Source organism: Leptinotarsa decemlineata, unplaced genomic scaffold (assembly GCF_025532065.1).
Source record: "Leptinotarsa decemlineata unplaced genomic scaffold, Ldec_3_MD MMD2_tig00026307_RagTag_RagTag, whole genome shotgun sequence".
In the NCBI taxonomy this organism is placed as follows: domain Eukaryota; kingdom Metazoa; phylum Arthropoda; class Insecta; order Coleoptera; family Chrysomelidae; genus Leptinotarsa; species Leptinotarsa decemlineata.
Genome location: NW_027412681.1, coordinates 1,801,489 through 1,823,317, shown reverse-complemented (window position 1 = coordinate 1,823,317; position 21,829 = coordinate 1,801,489). Strand labels below are relative to the sequence as shown.

At 33.9% G+C, this 21,829-nt stretch overlaps 3 protein-coding genes across 8 annotated transcripts in view; 1 reads left to right on the top strand and 2 right to left on the bottom strand.

Annotated features, from left to right (window-relative positions):
• Positions 1 to 172, bottom strand: part of LOC111502913 (ATPase family AAA domain-containing protein 2) — a 56,476-nt gene extending 56,304 nt beyond the window's left edge. For all 4 annotated transcript variants that reach the window (XM_074181111.1, XM_074181113.1, XM_074181112.1 and 1 more), the window contains exon 1: positions 38 to 172. The gene's annotated coding sequence lies outside the window, so the exon portion shown is untranslated. The remainder of the gene's footprint in view (positions 1 to 37) is intronic.
• A 1,434-nt stretch (positions 173 to 1,606) lies between these two features.
• On the top strand, positions 1,607 to 17,911 carry LOC111508516 (DGAT1/2-independent enzyme synthesizing storage lipids). 3 transcript variants are annotated; one of them, XM_023164046.2, is made up of 7 exons: positions 1,607 to 1,787; positions 1,891 to 1,975; positions 11,122 to 11,358; positions 14,804 to 14,971; positions 15,680 to 15,870; positions 16,871 to 17,074; positions 17,297 to 17,911. In XM_023164046.2, exons 2-7 carry the CDS (start codon positions 1,927 to 1,929, stop codon positions 17,411 to 17,413), a joined length of 966 nt encoding a protein of 321 aa, XP_023019814.2. In that variant the 5' UTR covers positions 1,607 to 1,787; positions 1,891 to 1,926; the 3' UTR covers positions 17,414 to 17,911. The 3 variants fall into 3 exon arrangements, with proteins under 3 accessions (XP_023019814.2, XP_023019813.2, XP_023019815.2); XM_023164045.2 differs by having other exon boundaries at positions 1,607 to 1,975; XM_023164047.2 differs by lacking the exons at positions 1,607 to 1,787; positions 1,891 to 1,975 and adding an exon at positions 5,518 to 5,645.
• A 1,734-nt stretch (positions 17,912 to 19,645) lies between these two features.
• PNKP (Polynucleotide kinase 3'-phosphatase) lies at positions 19,646 to 21,755 on the bottom strand. Its single transcript, XM_023164048.2, has 2 exons — positions 21,335 to 21,755; positions 19,646 to 20,950 (listed from the first exon to the last, which is right to left on the bottom strand). The coding sequence occupies exons 1-2, from the start codon at positions 21,654 to 21,656 to the stop codon at positions 19,659 to 19,661; spliced, it is 1,614 nt and encodes a 537-aa protein (XP_023019816.2). The 5' UTR covers positions 21,657 to 21,755; the 3' UTR covers positions 19,646 to 19,658.
• Positions 21,756 to 21,829: the final 74 nt, after the last annotated feature.

Genomic DNA, 21,829 nt, shown 5'->3' with positions numbered 1-21,829 from the left:
TAGCGCCTCTAAATAGTCTATTTCATGAATTACTCACCCAAACTAGTTATTCTTTTATATATGTCACAATTATCGAGTACAACACAATGATGAAACTCAATAAATCACCAAAAACTAGTACAACCCTCACAAAAGATGAATAAACTGTCATCTGTCTTATACTCTTCCAAATTTTGGCATTTTAAACAGTGCAGGTATCATAATTTTAAGAAATGAGATGTTGCCAACAACTAGAAAAGATAAAAAACCAATACTTTGTTGAGTAATTATATCACGGTGCATATACGGTGCATAATTATGATTTTTTAACAATAATGATGATTATGATGCACTGTAGTAATGAATATAACTGGAGTTTTTTCCCAACACCAAATCGTTATTTTCAACACCTCGATACGTGTTTCGATCACCAAGTGATCATCTTCAAGAGGAAGAATAAACTGCCAGTTTATGGGGAAAACCCCAATATTATTCAATAATTATAATGATAATTCTGAATGACATGTTTTCTGAATAATTGATATAGAGCACATATATTATTTTTTCATTTGTGGTGAATGGTAGGAAGGAAGAGGTAGGAAAAACCATATACATTTAGAATCTAATCTCACTTTACAATTGTTATCGAAGACTGAAGAAGATCTTAGTGTTTTTTATAATCTTAAAAAATCAGTTATTTTACGTTATCATTGATTGAAGAGTGAAGATGCCAACACGAAGGCTAACTTTATAGCTAGTGATTATTTATTTCGGCTGATATGAAAATTAAAATTGGTAATGGTTTCTCAAGAACGAAAGGTTGGATTGTAAATCTGTGAACGCTATCTTACACAGCTTGAAAAGCGGCAAGAAAATCTATTTAAAATCTGTTTTTCCGTTATTCAGCTGTCGCCCCCATACGAACGACAACTCTCAGAAGTTGAGAAACTTATGCAAGCTAAGGACTAACGAGGTCTTACCTTTCAACGTGTGATTCCTAACACAAGAAAAAATGTTTTGTCTTTCAATATCTTCTTAAATAATGTCAGGAAAAAAATATCTAAATTCAGTTCTTTTTGAATACCTTTGTAACCAATTGCAACTTCCTCAATTTCAATACATCATTTAATAAGCACCTAATAGAACCAATTTTGTTTCTCCCAAGGTTTCCATTTTTTCGTGCTGGGTCTCTTTATCTTCTACACAGAGTATACAAAGAGTGGTTTCAGAAGTATAAAATATATCATTGATCATTTTCTCAATTGTTTCTTTTTATTAGTAAGATTTGGTCAATGGTGATAAAATGAAATACAGTTCACCACAAATATAGTATAAACCACAAAGAAACATCTGTGCTGTCGTCTTGACCTCTCGCTCTCCAGCGCCCTCTGACAGCCTGGCCAATGGTGGCCAGCAGTTAGAGCCTACTCACCCTTCTTACTTCTTATATTCATCGAGGAGTCCAACGATGGATCTTATGGTACATCTATTGGTACATCCGAAACTAGTGCATTTCCGTTGGTTGAGCCAATCCATCAGAAATTTTCTGTTGAATTTCAGAACTCGTCTATTCCAATTTCTGTGCTGACTACTTGTTCCGTGTCAAAATATGACTCGTCATATCCCTTTATGTCACTTTTGTGGTGGGAGTTTGTTATTGAATATAGATAATTTTTAAATATATTTACCGTAATTAGGTACTATGAATAACACGCGGAAATGTCGATAATTAGATAATTCGCCTTCGAAGCTACCTTAGCGCATCCGCTACTAATAACAAACGCCACGCTTGATAACATGTAGGCCAGGTCATGTGAAATGCTTTTTGCATATACTTCATTCGAAATTATGTATTCATATTCGTGAACGAGGATGATAGAATATCACTAAATGTGCCCGTTTATTTTGTAGATTGTAGACTGCTCAGTATGTTTTAGTGATTCAAATATGTTTGAATATTTTGAAGGTTTCACCGAACTTGTGAAAGATTATGTAGGTGAGTGTATTTCACATATTATACTTTTTATTTTTTCTATTTGAATAATGCTTTCTTTTGTCTCTGGAATTAAAAATATCACATGCATCATCAGTTGCGTAGTGCTGGAATTATGCTATAATTGAAAATCAGAAACAAAGAAATATGTAGCTTTTTTATAAAAAAACATCCTGTTATAAATGAATATATCTTGCATAATTCTGCTCTGTGTTTATGAAACTAGGTTCTTAGATAATTTGAATTTAGGTATCGGGAAATGATAAAATAAAGTCCTTTATATTAGTTACTTTTACTTTTGATGGAATATTTTGATGAAAAAACTGTATCAAATGATTTATTCAAGTTTAGTTTAGACGTTGAATTAATACAAAAGTGGTTCTGAAAATATATGTATATAAAAAAAAATATGGGTGATTGTCAAAATACAATAAATGAAAAATAAAATGTCACATTGAGTAATAATTCTGAGAGGTAAGTTTTTTATCATAGAATATAAAAAAACAAAAGGCAAAAAATATATTGCATTTTATTGCTTTAGATTACAGTTTGTTTTTACAAAGACAAACGAAAATGACACAGTTTTGAACTGAAATGATATGTGAAAAATTCATCATGATTCGAATATGATTACTTCTGAATTGAAATTATTTTTATATAAAAGTTTAATTAAAAGTAGACCAGATTCATAACTCACCATCTCATAATCAATCACAGATGAGCAAATAACTTAACAGTTGTTTTTCAATTATTTTAGAATTTCTTTTGAGAATTTTCTACTACAGAACGTATTTTTGAACGTCAAACTGAACATTTGAGGCAGTGCCTTTTAAAATATAAAGTTTTTATTGAAAAACAATAAAAACTTGCACTTTGGAAGGGATAACCAATGTACTCGACTAGAAATTTGTGGCGAAAAATTGATACTTTTTCAACAAAACTTGCTTACTTGACAAAATGAAAGAGATGAAAAATTCAAAATGTTTTATGTCCCACCAACTTCTAAGCAGTTTCTTAGAGTCATTGTTCAATCACTGGTAATGTCAGATCTACAATTTAATTTTTTTTTCAATCAATCTATTGTATAGCGAAACACGTGTTTCGTTTTTGTAAAACTATGTAGAAAAAATCTTACAATAAAGGGTTTCTTGGAAATGTTATGGATTTTCATCAATGATCAAATGAGCTAAAGAATATATCAGTTTATAAGTTATTCAAAAAGAAAATGAAAAAGTGGATTGTCAGTAATAGACAACAAATCAATACCATTTTTAGGCACTATTAGAGTTGTTTTAGGATGAATTCACAAGGGTCTGTGTCTATATGTCGTGTTATCTAGAATCACACGTTAAAAGGTAAGACTTCGTTAATCCTTAGCTCGCACAAGTTTCGACTTCTGAGGGTTGTCGTTCGTAGGGGTGCGACAGCTGGTTAACGGAAAAACAGATTTTGAATAGACAGATTTGAACCTTAGAATTAGAATGTGATTAAGAGTATCATGGTTGTTTTGATACAAAGATACTCAGGTGTTAGATTACTTTTTTTAATTATGTCAAACTCCAGATTTCACCACAATTATGATTTCGACTTTATATTGGATACTTCTACTCTTATATCAAACTAATTTTCTTACTGCTTTCATATACACATACACAAGTAGCTTTTACAGCTACTTCTGTGTTTTTTTCGTGTTCTCCATTTAATGAAACATTGTTTTTTTAAACGAAAATTTTTGTATGTACTTATATGTTGTTTACTGTGAATGAACCTTTTTTATTATTATTATTATCGGTTCCATTCACATATCAAAGAATATGTTGCGAAAGGTCTGTGTTTTGAAAGAATCCTGATCACAAGTCACCTTGAACAAAAAATCTAGTTTCGGCAATCAATAAAACAAACAAGACTCCGATTTTGAATGCTTGTTTTCTGTATTTGTTGATATTTGCATTCGCAACGAATCTGGTTTAATGTTTATAAAGATTTTTTCGATTTTTTGAAACTTGAATTTCAACATTCAGTTAATAGGTACTCATTTTTTTATTTCTAGAAGTACCACGTACTTTCAAAGTTTAATTTCAATTTTTTGTTTTGTTACTGTTCCTACAAGGGGCAATAATTTCTGTACATAAATTCGCAATAAGTAGTTTTTTATGTCAACCTAGTTATTTAATTTAAAACTTGATTGCTATTATTGAAAATTCGTCAATATTAACCTGATACATTTAACTTCGAGGTCGTTTTGAATTTTGATGCGAATTTTTTTCTCTTTACTTTTTTTTTCGATTTTTACGAAAATGACGAATGGACTAAAAATCTTCACCAAAAATTGACGATATCCGGCTTAGATACCACTCTTCACAATTATTCAGCATCGTTGTGTAAATATTTGAAAAACCAAATAATGCTGATAGATATTTTTATAGTAACATCTGGGCTTAAAATTCCCGGGCCTAAAAAGGCCATTATTTCGTTGCAAAAAGTTTTGTCCTACTTTTTGGAAAAACTTGAAATTAGACCCTCTAAGTCTCATTCGTTAAGTCCTACGACTTAACAAAGACACTAGACATTTATTTTTATTTTTTTAAATTTTCAATACAGCCTCATTTAAACTGTACACGCTTCTCCCAGCGATGCTCCCATTTCTGTAACCCATCCAAATAGTACTCGACCTTATTCTCTGCAGAATTATATTGTTCACAAAGGTGATTGCCTCTTCATTTGACGAACATATTTGTCCTCCGAGCGCAATTTTTAGACGAGGGAACAAAAAAAGTCGCTTGGGGCCAGATCTGATGAGTAAGGCGGATGGCCAAGCAGTTGAAACCGTAATTCGTGGATTTTCGCCATGGCAATCTTTGAGGTCTGAGACGGTGCTTTGCCTTGGTGAAACAGGATTTTCTTTTCTGCAAATCTGTCCGTTTTTCCAAAAGTTCTGCCTTCAGCTTGTTAAGTAATGATGCGTAGTATGCTCATTTGATGGTTTTCGATAATCGATTAAACTAACTTCATGACTATCCCAAAAAACAGTCGCCACGACTTTCCCAATCGAAAAAACAGTTTTTGTTTTTTTAGGAGGCGGTTCTCCTTTTCCAGTCCACTCTTTGGCCTGTATTTTTGTTTCGGGTGTGTAATGGTGTATCCAAGTTTCACTACAGTAACTAATCGGCGCCAAGACTCGGTTTTATTGCGCCTTAACTGAGGCAACAGAGCGTTGGAAATGTTAATTCGAACACATTTTTGGTCCAACGTGAGCAAACGCGGCACCCAATGCGCGGACAACACCTTTCTCAAGCCTAAATGTTAATTTAATATGTTGCAGTTGAACCATGTGTCCTAGAAATATTTCGTTAAGCTACCATTATAAATTATTTCATGGGAATAAGTTATTAAAGACGGAAAATATTCAGTCGGCACCCTGTATGTGTTCCATGTCGCCAATTTTGTTCGAAAAATCCCCCACATCCAGGTCGATCTGAACATGGATTCCGCATTATCAGTGACTCAGACGTAATTTCAAATAATTTGCTCGGTAAAAGTGCTTTCATAAACATAATTTTTTGTCTACTTGTATTACCGCTGTCGGTTTATTAACAGAAGGTTTTCGTCAGTCTGTATGATATTGCAATGTACTTCTCGAATTCGGTTCTTGTGATATTTGGACTCGTCTTGGGTAAATATTCGTGTTTTATAATACAACTGAATTTCGATTTTTTTTTGTCGTAGCTACACAAACATTTAAGATGTAAAGTTATTTTCACTCAGAAAAAGGGTTTCGTGAAGTCATTCTACAAATACTTTTGACATAAAGTCCTAATCATTGACGGTTAACAAGTTGAAAATGGTGAAAAATAAAGATAATGGTTAGAAAAATACGTGTGATGGCCCATTCGATTCGAAATGATACCCAAAAAATTAACTAAAACCGTTTTTTAACGCATACCAAATTTCAAAATTTGTAAACAAATTCAAAAAGGAAATTTCCAAAAAATGCCCACCTCTCGAAACTCTATTTCTAATAATAATTGTAATTTATTGAACAAAGCGGATTATTGAAAAAGCTAGGTAATTATTAATTAACAATATTTCACTTGACTGGCGTCTTCATTGAATACCACAAAAAATTATTGAATAATTTTTCAAAAAATTTTTCGCTTTGTGGAGCTCTTTTATCAGTTCATTTGATAAAATCACGTTATAAAAGTTCAAAAAAATTTAATATTCTGTTTATTATAATTTTTTTATAGTAACAAAAAATTAACAATCGACGTATTGTTATAAACATTTATTCTATATTTGTTATCATATTCGCGTTTTTGTCATAAATAAAGACATTCGGTGAGTTGAACAAAATATTTAAGGCCAATTGTTTATAAATTGTTTATGAACAAATAGACTATGTGAGTATTTGAAAAAATATTTTGTTGTCTTCATAATATAATGATTTTTAGAAAAATATTTTTTGTCAATGTTTAATTGTTTATAATATTTTTTATATTTCAAATGTTTTAAATCGTTAGTTAAGAAATGTTCTTCATTTTATCAATCATAATTGACTTTCCTTTATTGTTCATTAGCTAAACAATTTGTTAAACAAATTCCCAACCGCGATATAATTTTTTTCAGCTGCTAAGAATTACAAAAACAATCATGCATTTCAAACTTCGAAGAACTTTTTTTTTCTTGTACTTTCAAAAATCATGTGATGTAAATGTTGCACGACCATTCGATTTGTAAACTAACAAATCAATATAAGTTTGAAACCATTAAAGATATGAAAATGAACATTGAATACATTTTTATAGAGAATTGCACTTTTGCAAACGTAACACAAGTCGAATAATTCCGTCAGCATAAACATTGCGTGCTCCGGATTCGACGAAGGCGACGAAGGCCGGATATCTTAGTACTTGAAAAGATGGTAATCTTCGGACGGTGATTATTGACCTACAAACACACATGACATAAACTTTTGAAACGACCTATTTTTAGAAAGTAGGATACTCTGTTACAACTGTTTAGCTGAAGAATATTGGATTTTTCCAAGCTCCCAAATCACGAATTTAAACATTGACGGCTGCCGTACAACCTGTTTACAGCTACTGGATCGAGTCATGGCCGGTGGGAGAAATCGTAACTGCGTAAAATATATTACAACTTAACTTAACTTAACTTAATAAACCATAAAATAATGCTTAGAGACAAGAGCAGAGTATATGTACAGAACAATATTTAAGGCCAGCTGAACAGATACAAATATAAGTACATGAATATTGAGTAAATGTAAATATATAATGCTACCTATGTAATGAACATTGATAGCCATTTCCTGTTGATTTCCATAACATGTCAATTAATTAGAGCCACACTATAATAGGACCTCCCAACAAGGAATTCTTTTACTGACTTTCTGAATTTCTTTTCATTATGTATTTGCCTTAAATTAATGGGAAGGTGATTAAATAACTTTTTGCTATTGAAAATAATAGAATTTTGTGTAAGGTCTAGAGTGGGTGTTGGAAGGGAAATGAAGTAAGACTGATGTGTACTATAAGTTGAGGTGGTATTGAATTGATTTTTATATTTTTTGTGGATAAGACACGCTGTTTCCGAAGTAAAAAGACATACTAAGGTCAGATTTTTTGCTTTCAAATAATGGGCGGCATGAATCCCTGTAGCTAGCTTTGCATAAATATCTGATGGATATTTTTTTTAGAGATAATACCATATTGAAACGAAATTCTCCACAATTTCCCCAGAAACAAATTCCATAACGTAAATAGGACTCGATTTCTGCAAAATAAATTGATCTTTTAATAGTAGTGTCTAATTCTCCTGCAACAACTCTATCGATGAAGAGTCCACATTTGTTTTGTCGATGTTGGATGATAAAAGATTTGAATCACACCACTCTTGCTATGCCAGAGTATAGTGGTGTCGTCAGCGAAACATGTGAATTTACCACTTACGTCAACGTGGACTAAGTCATTGACATAAATGAGAAACAACACCGGTCTCAAAATGGAACCTTGTGGGACCTCACTGCCAATGAAACGTTCGATTCAATTCCATTAAATAGAACATTCTGCCGTCGATGACAAAAATACGTTTCAAACCAAAGTAATGCAGATCCTTTAAATCCGTAAACTTCTAGCTTGCAAAGAAGTAGCATGTGGTCTACACAATCGAAAGCCTTGGTTAGGTCACAAAACATGGCCGCCGCAGATTCTCTTTCATTAAGATTGGTGTACGGGTTTTCCAGGAGTGAAAATATGGCGTCTTGTGAACTTTTTGAAGACTGAAAGCCAAACTGAAATAAATTTATTATATTGTTTTTCTCGAGGAAGAATATAACTCGTTTTTTTACTATTTTACTAGTTTTTCTATAACTTAGGCAAGACGGGTAACAAAGCAATTGACCTAAAATGAGCTGGTTAAGATCGACTCCTTTATGTAGAGGAATGATTGTGTACTCTCCTAAATTGTTACTACATTGAAAATCTCTGGAATATGCGTCGGTTTTAATTGAAGAGTAACCATTGATAGACTCATTATGGGCAAATTGAACTCATTGCCAACGATATTTGTTTACTTACACTCTAATAACAGACATCTTTCACGGTTAAACTCATTAAAATGGTTTCAAAAAATTTCAGTAAAAACAATTTTTAAACGGATACTGTGTGTATAATTAATATTTTTTATCAGGTTACATCTATATTATTGGTTCAATTAGAAGCATTTTATTACTTCATAATCGCTCATTAATTCTGGTAGTAGTTGTTAATTTGACTAGCTGAGGTCGTTTGGTTTTTCAGAAAAAGCCTTTTAAATTTGTCTGACCGACTAGGAAAACCAGTATCACTGGCGTTCGCAATAATTACACAGCAATCTAACAGCTCTGTTTTGCTTATAGTCTGGATCACAAGATCCTTTTTTTGGAACTTTTGTCCAAAGGCACCAAAAATTATGATCCAGGGCTTGGAATGACCTTTAGCAACTTTTTGAGAAATTTCAAGAGGGGCTCGAAAAAATTGCAAAAGTTATAAACAATTTATTAAAAAAAAGATTAGGTTAGGTTGGGTTGAACAATAAAAATTATTGTAACCCATTAAATATCATTATTAAGAAAAAAATTCACTTGAATAAACGAAAATCCATATAAAACATTTTTTCCCGTGATTATTCCATTAGATATACTTTAGTTAATTAACTAATTTTCACAATATTTGAATTTACATAAAAACTCACTTCTTGGAGCTTTTCTTGAAAGCCTTCAAAAAAGATTCCTGTTGGAAAAATTTAATAATTCTTATTTTCCACTTTGTTATTAATAATCAAAGATGTTAAAAAGTGAAATATTCAAATTTATCCGTATTCTTATTATTTAAAGTTACATAAAAATGGTTTTTCATAATTTTCATCTCTATTTGTTAAAAAATTGTTATGAACAAATGTATTGTTTACAAGATATTTTAAATTTTTTGGGGGGATTTTATCAGTGATGAATATTATGATTTTTTAAAACAAAATCGTTTCTTAAAAAATTTTTTTCATTGCTTAAAAACGCATTTGTTGATTAACAATGAATATTAAAGAACGATTTTTTTTAAATCATAATTTTTATGAAAAAAACTTTTTTTTAATTTATATTTTCCTCATTTATTTAATAAACAATTTGTTATAAACAAATTGATTTTTACGATATATTCCTTTAAATACTACCAAAAAGCCAAAAACAACCATGTGTCTTCTTGCGTTAAAAAATGTTTCTCTATTTTTTAAAAATTTGTCAATATTTTCCTTTCTTACACAAAAAGTGTCAGATAGTTTTTTTTCTTTTTTTTGGTAGTATTCAAAAAATATATCGTAAAAATTAATTTCTTTAAAACAAATTGTTTATTAAATAAATGAAGAAAATATAAATTATAAAAACGTTTTTTTCAGGATATCAAAAAGAAATAGAAATTATGATTACAAAAAAAATCGTTCCTCAATATTCATATTTAGTAGCAAAAAAAATTGTTAATCAACAAATGCCTTTTTGAGCAAATACTGGATAACGCATCGTCTTCAAACTTGGCGTTTTACTTCTTCATCTTCATACAAAAAATGTTGGAATCTTCCAAAGAAAGGAAGACAGACCGATTTGGGAGTACTAGCTCCTCGTCAACGCAGGTTGGTCACTTCAGACGGAGTGAACCGTCTGAATATCCAGAACAAAGTTAATTCCAACTAGTCGTGAGCTTTGCCTGCAGTTGATTTTGTAGGATGTACCACTGCCCCACCTGTAGAAAAAATCCAGAAGCAATTCCATAAACATATTCCGCTTGGGAATTAGACGGTTCACTCCATCTGAAATGACCCACCCAGCACTGACGAGGAACAAGTACTCCGGAACCGGTCTGTCGGTGGTCTTCCCGACCAAGTGAATTCAATTTCATCCATAAAAAGTTACTTGCGACGAACTTGCAAAGCTGCACACGTGCCTGATGGTTTTAGTTCAGCTTTTTGCGCGGCGTTAGCTGGTTTAGTTGTTGTTTTTCCGTCGGGTATCTGCCAGACCCTACAATCGTCGCTTTTACAAGTGAGGCAAGGGTTTGGTATGTTTACCAGAACTTGGGCAAATCGTATGCACCTCTCTGGAATATATTTTGATGTTTCTGGTTCGACTGTGAAGCCATTTTCAAGAGAGTGTGACTACACTGAAGTCTCAATTTGTCTACTCCTCAGGTAGTGACACGCTTTGAGGGTGAGATCTGGGGAGGGACATATTGAGACCCTGGCGTCAGGTCACAAAACCTTGAAGAGTGTTACTACTCGAGGAGTAGACGGATTGCGATATCAGTGTTGCCATGGCTTCTTGAAAATGGCTTTTAAGTTGAAGCCAAAACGCCGCAGATTGCTAGCCGTGGAAACCGTTATGAATTTATTTTCATAGGAGATATTTTGTTAAAACCTACGTTCGCACTTTCATAGAGACCAGTACTCTATCTAGAAAACTGGAATAATTGACCAGTAGACCTAATACGTCTCCTTTTCTTTGCCACTATATGTTTTTTTTTTATTGGAAACATTTCTTTATTCCTCACAATATAATGAGAAGCCATACATTCTTTATTACCATCATCATATTCCTTCTGTTTCAGTACATTACATCGACATCGACTACTCGCTGTGGATAACATGGTTCCTCGCTCCGCTGTTGATAACTTTCCTATTGCCAGCATTTATAGCCCTTTTGCTCTACTTCAGCGCGTTCGTCTTGTACATATTAACCCTGCATTGGCGAAATATCAAGGAGACCTTGCAGACCGGGGACAAATGGGAAGCTTCTAGGAAATGCATTGCTGCCATATGGGATGCTCACGGGTGGATCTGGCATGGTACGTTACTTCTACAACCTAAGCAGGTCTACTGAGTTGGCGAATCGAATAAATCCTACTAATAATCCACTTGGAAGAATCATTTCAATCTTCACTCAATGTATTCGACTCCACATACGAGGAGTACCATTTATATTTCGGGAATAGCAAATAATAACAAACATGTTTTAACGAAAATGGCTTTATTTTGCATTCGTTCAAACCATTTGTCGAAGCAGTTTTTTCATTCCTTGAGGCACCTCCAAAACACGGTTCTTGGACGCTCCCGAAGCTCTGATACACTCGGGTATCAACAACTATTGTTCACTTCCCAAACCGTGGGATAAGTGATCATTGGGTTCTAAAATCATGGGCCTTGAGTAGACGCAATGAGTGAAGAATACCAGCCTTCTGATTTTGTACAGCCAAGATTGTCACATGTTCATCATTGATTACGAAATTTATTATAAGAGGAATGCTTCAAGGATCTGTACTGGGACTTTTACATATTACATATGTATTTTTAGATCTTAAAAGAGCCTTTGAGACAATTAATCGCCACATATTACTAAATAAACTGCAAAGTATTGGTATCAGGGAAACTGTTTTGTTATGGCTGACTGATTATTAATCACAACGCAAACAGGTAACCAAAATAAAGGATTCAGTGTCATCATCTCGCGATGTCGTTTTCGGGGTACCTCAGGGGAGTGTTTTGGAAGCTATATTATTTTCAATCTACCTGGATGATATAGATACCAGCCATGGTTGTGATTTCATGAACCTTTTTGCAGACGACACTTTGTTTTCAATTTCAGGAGATAATATAGAAACAGTAGCTGATCAAATGAATAATGAACTAAGAAATGTTTTCAAGTACATGAATTAGCAATAAATTAAAACTCAACATCTCCAAAACAAAATATATGATCTTATCAACTGGTTATAAGCTATCACTCATCAAGAATCTCAACATAAGATTACAAATTGCAGGTGATGTAATAGGGTTCATAAGTGAATTCAAATACTTAAGTTTCATGGTGGGTAATCGTTTTTCTCTTCATGCTCATTTTGATTATACACACATCGGAAAAGTCTAGGGATATTTTTATAACATACTAAATATCATAAAAATAAATGCATGAGGTCGTTTAATTTCGATTAAATTGGTACACTCGACCACCCTGTAGATTTCTATGGGTTGAACAAAGCCTGCAAAAACGGTAACTAATCTTTTATCAAGTTTTTTACAAACTGAAGGTTTTCGGCTAAAATAATCTAATAATCTGAAAGTGTCGAGTTTGTACATTCTATGCAGTTCTTGCTCAGCAATTAAACTGGAAAAATTGTGCTTTAACATGGAACGCCATCACTTACCATTGGCTGAGATGAATAGAGCTGTAGGGCTTCTTCAAGGTGGCATGCGACAAAATGATGTAGCTCTTCGTTTGGGGGTCTCCCAAAGTGTTATCAGTCGATTGTGGCGGCGTTTCCGTGAAACTGGCAGTCCAGCCGAACAACATCCAGGGCGAGGACGCGCTACAACTGCAGTTCAAGACCGATTTTTTGTCTTAACCGCAAGAAGACAACCGACAATCACAGCACTTGAGTTGGTTAACGTGTTGCAGCAGACGCACCAGGTAACCATTGGTCGTGATACTGTCAGAAATCGACTGCATGAAGCAGATCTCCACAACAGAAGGCCGCTTACATGTCCACCTTTGTCGAGAGGCAATCGCGGTAGAAGATTAGAGTGGTGTCAAGAACATCAAAACTGGGATGCAAATGATTGGGCCACAGTTTTGTTTACAGACGAATCCAGATTTGGATTTCATCCAGATTCTCGTCGAGTAAGACTGTGGAGACGACCTGGAAATAATGAACGTTTGAGACACGTCCAGGAAGTCCACACATACAGAGGTGGTACAGTAATGCTATGGGGCGGAATCATGATCGGCGGCAGAACCGATCTCATTTTTCCAAATCGCTCCCTCACAGCTCGACAGTACCTCGACACCATTCTTCTACCTATCGTCCGTCCGTTTGCTGGTGCTGTTGGTGAAAACTTTCACCTAATGCACGATAATGCTCGTCCACATGTCGCGCGTCTAGTGACTGACCAACGAAGGAGTTGATGTATTGCCATGGCCAGCACAATCACGGACCTGAATCCCATCGAGCATGTGTGGGACATGCTTCAACGAAGAATTACTCCGCATATGGGGAACATTCACACAACGTTTCAATTGAGAGAGCTTTTAATCGCTGAATGGGCAAATGTACCTCAACAAGACATTGACAATCTCATTTTGTCGATGCACGATAGATGTAGGGCCGTAATAAACCAGCGTGGAGGCCATACTTTGTACTGATTCCAACTTTTTTTGTATTATGATTTTTTTTCGGGGTGCCAAAGAAGAGCCATATTTTTTTTGGTTTTGCTTATATGCGCACTCAGTATTTTTGACCATTTAATAAATTTTGTTGTAAGTTACATTCGTTTAATAATCACCCGTCAACTTTTTTTCCCTAAAGCGATCTAAAAAAAATGATTGCCATTTTTATAAATATCCCTAGACTTTTCCGATGTGTGTATATATATTACAAAAAAAATATATTTTTTCTCAAGAATTTCACCTCAGCTTTCGATGTACTCAAAAATTACATTATATAATTGTATAATCCAACCCCATTTTAATTATTATGCTAGTCTGTTATACTCATTTGACCAAAATAAGGTATCGGCTTTACAAAAGTTACAGAATCGTGGAATGAGGATTATTTTACAAGTGAATAATGAATAGGTACTCTAGTATATCAAACATGTCAAGTACATTGCAGTAGCTGTCTGTTTCCCAGAGACTGTGAGAGTTAGCAATGATATTCATTTTCAAACTAACACATAACCTGCTTCCAACTTATTTTGAAGAATTCTGTATATATAAATCTCAAATCCATAACCACTTAACAAGAGCGAGTAGCTCCCAAAAATTCCACCTTCCTCGAACTAATTTGACTAGTACGATGAAGTCTTTATTTTATAAAGATTTCAATGAGTATAACAAACTCCCACTTTCGTTGAAAGATTCAATAAATGTTTTCCAATTGAAAAAAAACTCATAAACTATATAAAATATCATACTTGTTTTTTTTTTTCTGTTTGGTAATATATTTGTGTACCCATATCATTATTTTTGTTATTTATGTCATTTATTTATGTATTTTTAAAATAATGTATGTATATTAGGATGTCCTAAAGAAATCAATAATTATTATTATAAAAAAAAATATTTCAAATATTTTTTGAAGATTTGAGTTGTAAATACAAATAACTGGAGGTCAGAAATCGAAATTTAATAAATGTTGGGGTGAAGAACGATACAAAAATACAAGTGAATACATCTAATAAATAAATACCAAAACTTTTCCTTTGGCAAGAAGTTAGCTATCGTGTCTTTTGTTTCAGGTTATGAAGTGAGGGGCCTGGAGAATTTGCCCGACACAGGACCTGCTTTAATAATTTACTATCACGGAGCCATTCCCATTGATTTGTATTACTTTATAGCGAAAGTAATATTCCACAAGAACAGAGTTATACATCCAGTCGTCGATCACTTTCTTTTTAAGGTACCAGGTAAACCGCAAACATCAACACATTAATTTTTCATATAGACGATCTACCTTTTTAACAAGTTCAGCTGAAATATTGAAGCATAAGTTTTTTGTTCCTTCAATTTTATATTGACCTGGATTGTTCGATTTATTTTTGCTACGGTTATGTTATGAATTGATATACAAAAGTGTTATTTGCTGTATCTATGTTCTCTATCCTTTTCTTCGATAGGAACTGTAAATATCTGAAGTATCATATTTGGAAAGTATACTTTAGTATATTTCTTTGCTAAAAGAGCTACAGACATCTGAAATGGTATGAAATATAAAACCTTCAGTCTTGTTTTGCTTGGAAGCATTAATTGTACACTGCTGAACTTTGCCAGTTCAAATTTGGCATATACAGGGTGTCCCATATAAAACTCTGCGGGCAAATATCTAAAAAATGAAAAAGAATATCCATATTTCGTGAAAGCAAATAATTTTGAGATTACTCTGCAACGTTACATGATGGACTGCAAATACCAATGATGCTGCCTAAGTGTTTCGGGGAATTATTAATATCCCCTACCCAAAACACGAGGCTAATGACCAAAGTAGTCGATACCGCTGACAGCCAAGAAAAGAAACCATAGAAATGCATCGTTGTCTATCAGCAAATAAGATACAATGAGATCCGAAACAACTTGCACCTAACGTTGACATTCCTGATGATTTGTGTCGTTTTTAGGATTCAGTATCCTCGCAGACTGCATGGGCGCTATTCCAGGGACCATCCAGACATGTTCCAACATTCTGAAACAAGGGGAACTGTTGGCTATCAGCCCCGGAGGTGTTTACGAAGCCCAGTTCAGCCACCATTACAATCTGATGTGGAAAAAGAGAATGGGATTCGCTAAGGTGGCTTTGGAAGCTAAATGTGTGAGTAGGACAATTGATAGTGTGCGTGTTTGGTGTTCGGGGTGCTACAGGGTTCGGTTCTTAGCCTCGTGGCCTATGCTTTTTTATGACTTTTTGAATGAATATGATAATATTATTTCGCAGGGTTGGCCTGGCTTGAATCAATCGCGATTTGAATTAATGTCTTGATTTCACTTAATTTTCATAAAAATTAAAATCAGCAACTAATAAACTATCATTATTCCGAAAAAGTAAAGTGTTTTTTACAATAAAACTATTTAAATTTTCAAGTTAAATCGTAATAATACAAAAGATTCATTAGCAACAGTGTTCGGTGACTTCACTAAAGCCTTTGTCTGTGTAGATCACGGAATACTGCGGAAAAAAACTCTTATCATCATGGCATCCGTGGAATCACTCATTAATGGTTCAAGAATTATCTCGAAGGAAGAAGTGAGATTGTGAAAACTTCATTATCCTCATCAGACGTCGAAATAAAAAGTGGCCACAAGGTTCAATACTGGGATCTTTTCTTGTTATACATTAACGATTTAACATCTATCGATAAAGAAGGAAAATTTACTCTAATCGCCTATGATACCACAATATTATGGCGTAAAAATCTTTATGTAATCCCTGTCATTTAATGTTTCCAAAACAAACTTGATATGATTCAGCTGCTCTATTAATATCATACAAATAGTAACAAGGGACGCAGAGGGGATGATTAAAAAAACAGACCTAGTTTGGGGGTAATCAATGATAATAAACTCAAATTTCAACCTTTTTTGGGATCGTTTCTTTAATGTGTATGTAATATCTCTCTTCTGTATCCGTATGAATTTGATAGACACAACTATACAACTATAGTCACCATCTGAAAAAAAAAAAAAAGAATTCAAAAATCAATCCAAATGAAAATGATTTAAAATGCTTCAATTAATTAATTGTTTTTTTCAATTCATGATTTTGCTAACCCTGTTATTTTATTAGCTGGTATTCTAAGATGATTTTTTTTTAGCCTATCGTTCCTTTCTTCACTGAGAACGTGAGGGAGTCTTTTCGTACTGTGAGCGTTGGGAGGAGATTTTTCCTGCGGATTTACGCCCGCTTCAAGGCACCGCTCGCGCCAATATACGGCGGTTTTCCGGTGAAAATGATTACGCACGTCGGAAAACCCATTCCGTACGATGGAAGTTTAACACCGGAGGAACTTCAAGCTAAGGTACAGTTTTCTTACTTCAGACCTTGAAATTTTTTCATACTTCAAACTTGCTACTTCGGCAACGAACTCCTACCCCTAGAATTCTTCAGGATTCTTAGAGGAGAAAATGATTAACGAGGTCTTACTCTTCAACGTGCGACTCCTATGACTAGTCCCTTAACTCAGCATTTCATGTGAGAATTTCAATTGAATTTTATTAATACTTTCTTTGTTATTTTTCAGGTTGCTGCCGCTATAGAGGATCTCGTCCAGAAAAATCAGCGCTTGCCTGGAAATATATTACTAGCTTTATTGGAACGAATACCTTTCTTCAAGAAAAAGAAGGAAAAAACGGAATGAGAATCATTTAGGAAGTGTACAAAAAATCTGATGAATGTTCCCAATTATTCTAAAAAGACATCGAAGCAAGTATTAATTATATGACATTTAGTAAAGATTCGACCTAACTAGTACTTTGTAATTGCTTTATTTGTTTGTGTATGTTACCAACACAACATTTACGAAATACTGGAATTTACTCAAGCAAACGTTTTTTTTGTAATTCAGGCCCCAATGTGTGAAATCTTTCATGATGATCCTTCAACCTGATTCATTTCAATCTGCCTGTTTTTCCTATGTACTTACTACTCGTGACTGACTTGGCTTGCACTCCAGGCATATTTTTTACCTGAAATCGTTTTCACTCTGTTCTATTTATCATATCCAAGGTTTTTATATGAATAAATTGTTATAGAAAAGCCACATGCATTTCAGAATATATCGAAAGGAAAAAACGAACTAAAACTAAAAGGTGAAAGATGTATTATTTTATATTTGAATAAATGTTTTTCATATAAATGATGGTGTTTTTTTACAGAATTCGATCATTACCTCTAAATATTGAGGTATTTAACTTACCATAAATTTGGCGTAGGGCCATCTATTGGCGAAAAGCCAAAACTATAGTTAAAAGTGGTTATCATGTTGAAGAAACCTATAAGGGCAGGCCCACTAACTTATAACTTATTGCCGTAAGATGTCGGACGTATAATGGAAAATCCTCTAAATAAATAACAATTTTAGTGACAAAAATTTTCATAAATACGTGAACTGTAATATTCAATTGATAGCTGAGCATTCATTGAACACACGAACTGAAAATGTTGCCAAATAAAATTAAAAGTACTGATAAAAGTGTTTGTATCGTCATCTAGTGCTAACGGTGAAACTTATTTTAAGTAGAATAGAAAACTGTGGTAGTTCAACTATTTTGTACGAGATGTCGCCATATTCATAAATTGGAATAACTTGAAAAAATATTAGAAATTGAGCATAAAAATCAAAAATGACAAACAGTAACGAAATTCAGGTTGTTCGAGTTTGGTCGGAGAGAATTGAATAAATCTAAAATAATATGTTCACCAGAAGCTGATTTTCCTAATTCTATTGGACGGTTTTTTTAGCCAATTTTCAATGAAATATTTTTTCATTTTTGTTTCGTAAAAATTCAAAGTAGTGAATCTTCTTTCTTTTCTGGTCAAACAATCCAATATTTTCGCAGAGCGTCCAAAATTAAATTGGACATTTTTCTATTAAAACACAAATGTGAAATAATTAGAAATATTGTTTTCTGTTTTTTTTCTCGTATATATATATATATATATATATATATATATATATATATATATATATATATATATATATATATATATATAAAATCTGAAGTTTTCACGGATAGGAATATGCTGAACTGGTTTTCCGGGTATTTGATCCGTGTATGTGATATTATCTCTAATTTCACCGACGTTTCGACAAAATCTCATTTGTCATTATCTAGGTGTGCTAATACGTGTTCAGAAGTTTATGGACCCTCTATATCTGAACACGTAACGAATACCGTTTTACCAGTATAGTAAGAAGTGAGTTGAGCAAGGTCAACAAAACTTCTGAACACGTATTAGCACACCTAGATAATGACAAATGAGATTTTGTCGAAACGTCGGTGAAATTAGAGATAATATCACATACACGGATTAAATACCCGGAAAACCAGTTCAGCATATATATATATATATATATATATATATATATATATATATATATATATATATTGTCTAAGGATAAATCTATAGACAATGAAATGGCTGCCTTGTTGATGAAGTGCCATCTTACAAATAATAGATACAACATTTCAGAAAACTTCTTGAAATGATTTTCGAATACTACCCAGAGATATTAGTTCAAATATTCAATACAAGGTGGCGAAACTTGTACAGAAATTTTCTTTAAAAATACTGATAATAGTAATCGCATTCCCTCTGTTATGATTTTTGAAATCTTCTACACGACTACTGCGGCTATTAGTTCCGTTTTTGAATAAAATATGGCTCTATAAAAAAATTTACATAAGTAATGGAATATTATACATTCTAGGAAGATTTAACAAGGTACCCTCAAAGATAGTGTTTACTCATTTTGCAATCGATACTTTCAACTACTTTTTATTATCAAAAATTTATTCAAAAATCAAGTATAACAAAAAATCAAAAAATAAAAAGCCCAAACATTGGGATTTTCCATAAAAACAATAAAAAAATATAAAAGTTTACTTTTCTAAAAGAAACATTCTGTACAGCTTCTCATGTTCCGTGTTTTGGAACTCGGGAACGAAAGGAACTTTGATGATCTCCTCAAACCCTTCGGATACATCAGGCTCTTCAAACTTCTTCTTGAAGCCGTTGATGATTATTTCATTAACTGGAACGTGCGATTTATCCGTCAGTTCTCTGAATCTATTATTATGCTTGGTTTGTTGGAAATTCGTAGACATGACAAAGCAACGACAAGGAACTTTCGCCTTTTTTGCTATTTCAATATAACGCACTCGCGATTCCTTGTCGGGATTGGTGTTGTCGACAACGCAACTGCGTCCTGCGTCTATATTTTCTTGTAGAATCTTGACACACTTTTGCCAAGAACCCAGATTATCTCTGTTGATGTGGACGTACCCCTTGGGAACCAAGACCGACTTGCTGAAGTGGCTCTTTCCTGAGCCGGGGCCCCCTACCATAACTATCACATTCGGACTTTCAAAATCAACCTCAGGATATTTCTCGGCAGGTAAGTTCCTTGGGTCAAACTCCGGCATGGAGAAGGAAACAGGCTTTGCTTTTAGGAAATATTCCTCGGGGGTGTAGAATTTCAAACCTGCATTCATAGCAAACAGTCTGTCGGCTAGCGAATGGTCCTTGGGGCGCTTGGGGGCCCAGTTCTTCTGCCTGCCTGCAGCATCGCCTACGTAGAACGATTCGTTTAAATCAATATCAACACCGCCATTTTTATTGCCCTTCAATACGTTCCACATGCCAAGAAGGGGCTTTCTGTACATGCTTCTTCCCAGAGCTATAAAGACCTGAATTGGAACAGCTAATTTCTTGATAACGTTCTCGATTTTCCACTTGAAATCTGATATTTTCGACAATTCTTTACCTACCCCTGATTGGTTCGTGAAGAAAACAAGTTTGAAGCCTTCCGCCTGCAGATTTCTCAGTCTTTGGGGGATCTCTGACATGTTCAGTTCCCAGTCAGAACTGTTTTTTGGAAACCTGGCTCCAGATTTGGTTTTTATTATGGTGCCGTCGATATCGAAAGCTGCAATTTTCAAGCGCCCTTCCATGTTTTCAGGAGTAAATATGAGCAATTCCTTGTTATCGATGCTTTCCCAATTCCCTTTGTCAGTGAAAGGTAGTTTGTTTTCGACTTCCTTTTCAGTTCCAAATATTGGAAAGTCCATCTTCCGTTTTTTAGCAGGGATTTCGTTTTCACTTTCCTTGTTTTCCACTTCTTCGTTTTCTTGCCCAGGATGCGGTTCAAATACCACCTCAAACTGATGGAAACCTAGAATAGGACAGACACTTAGTTATTTATGAATGAACTAACAAGTTATTGGGACAGGTCAAATTTTACAGGCATAACAGTTTAAACTGAATTAGGCAATAGCAGTAGTTAAAAACAACATAAAATAAAAAAGGAAATTGATATCTAAAAATATTAAATATATTCTGCGCCAGTTTAAATGAGGGTCTAAGTATATTCTCAAGAATTGAACACTTCTGATTGATTTTTCAAGCCCAAATGTATTTCTCAAACCTAGTATCATTTTCCAGATTTTTGTTTTATGAATAACTGAACCATTTCATGAAAAGCACTTGTTCGAACGTGGTTGACAATGTTTGTTGGTGAGAGATTCAGACTTCCGATTAGTTGTCTAATAGAGCTTACCTAATCGCAGCTCAAGCCTGTGCCCATGGCCTATATTGTAAGTTCTGTTTTTCGTGACAGCATATCCATCTAAGCCCGAGATAGCTCTGCCTACAGGAGTGATGCTTAGTTCACAGGATTCGGTATTGGCCGTACATTTCAGCTGCTCTCTGGACACCAGTAGATCTTCGACGAGGGTGTCTAGGTTACGACCAATCATTTTTGGCTGTTCATGAAGTAGGTTGATTTTGTGGTTTGTGGATAGATTTCTGAGGTAACACTTTCTAGTACTCATTATAAACTGGTACTGGTGAATGTGCCTGAAGACTTTTTGAATGTTCATTCAAAAAGTATGATTGGGCGATATTTTCATTTTTTCACCATTTGAATTTCGTGTAAAATGAGGTTAGATTTGCTATTGCCAACAAAAAAATATTGAGAATACAAAAATTCAAACCAAAGTTAGTTGATTCAAATATAGACGTATGCTTACAAACGTGTGGCAACACTGTTTTT

What these genes read in the sequence shown, in the direction of transcription:
- LOC111508516 (XM_023164046.2), top strand. Translation starts at nt 1,927, where the DNA reads ATGTTTGAATATTTTGAAGGTTTCACCGAACTTGTGAAAGATTATGTA. An exon ending in TCACGGGTGGATCTGGCATG is followed by an intron (nt 11,359 to 14,803) that starts GTACGTTACTTC and finishes CTTTTGTTTCAG; the next exon opens with GTTATGAAGTGAGGGGCCTG. An exon ending in TGGCTTTGGAAGCTAAATGT is followed by an intron (nt 15,871 to 16,870) that starts GTGAGTAGGACA and finishes ATTTTTTTTTAG; the next exon opens with CCTATCGTTCCTTTCTTCAC.
- PNKP (XM_023164048.2), bottom strand. Translation starts at nt 21,656, where the DNA reads ATGAACATTCAAAAAGTCTTCAGGCACATTCACCAGTACCAGTTTATA. An exon ending in CAGGCTTGAGCTGCGATTAG is followed by an intron (nt 20,951 to 21,334) that starts GTAAGCTCTATT and finishes GTCCTATTCTAG; the next exon opens with GTTTCCATCAGTTTGAGGTG.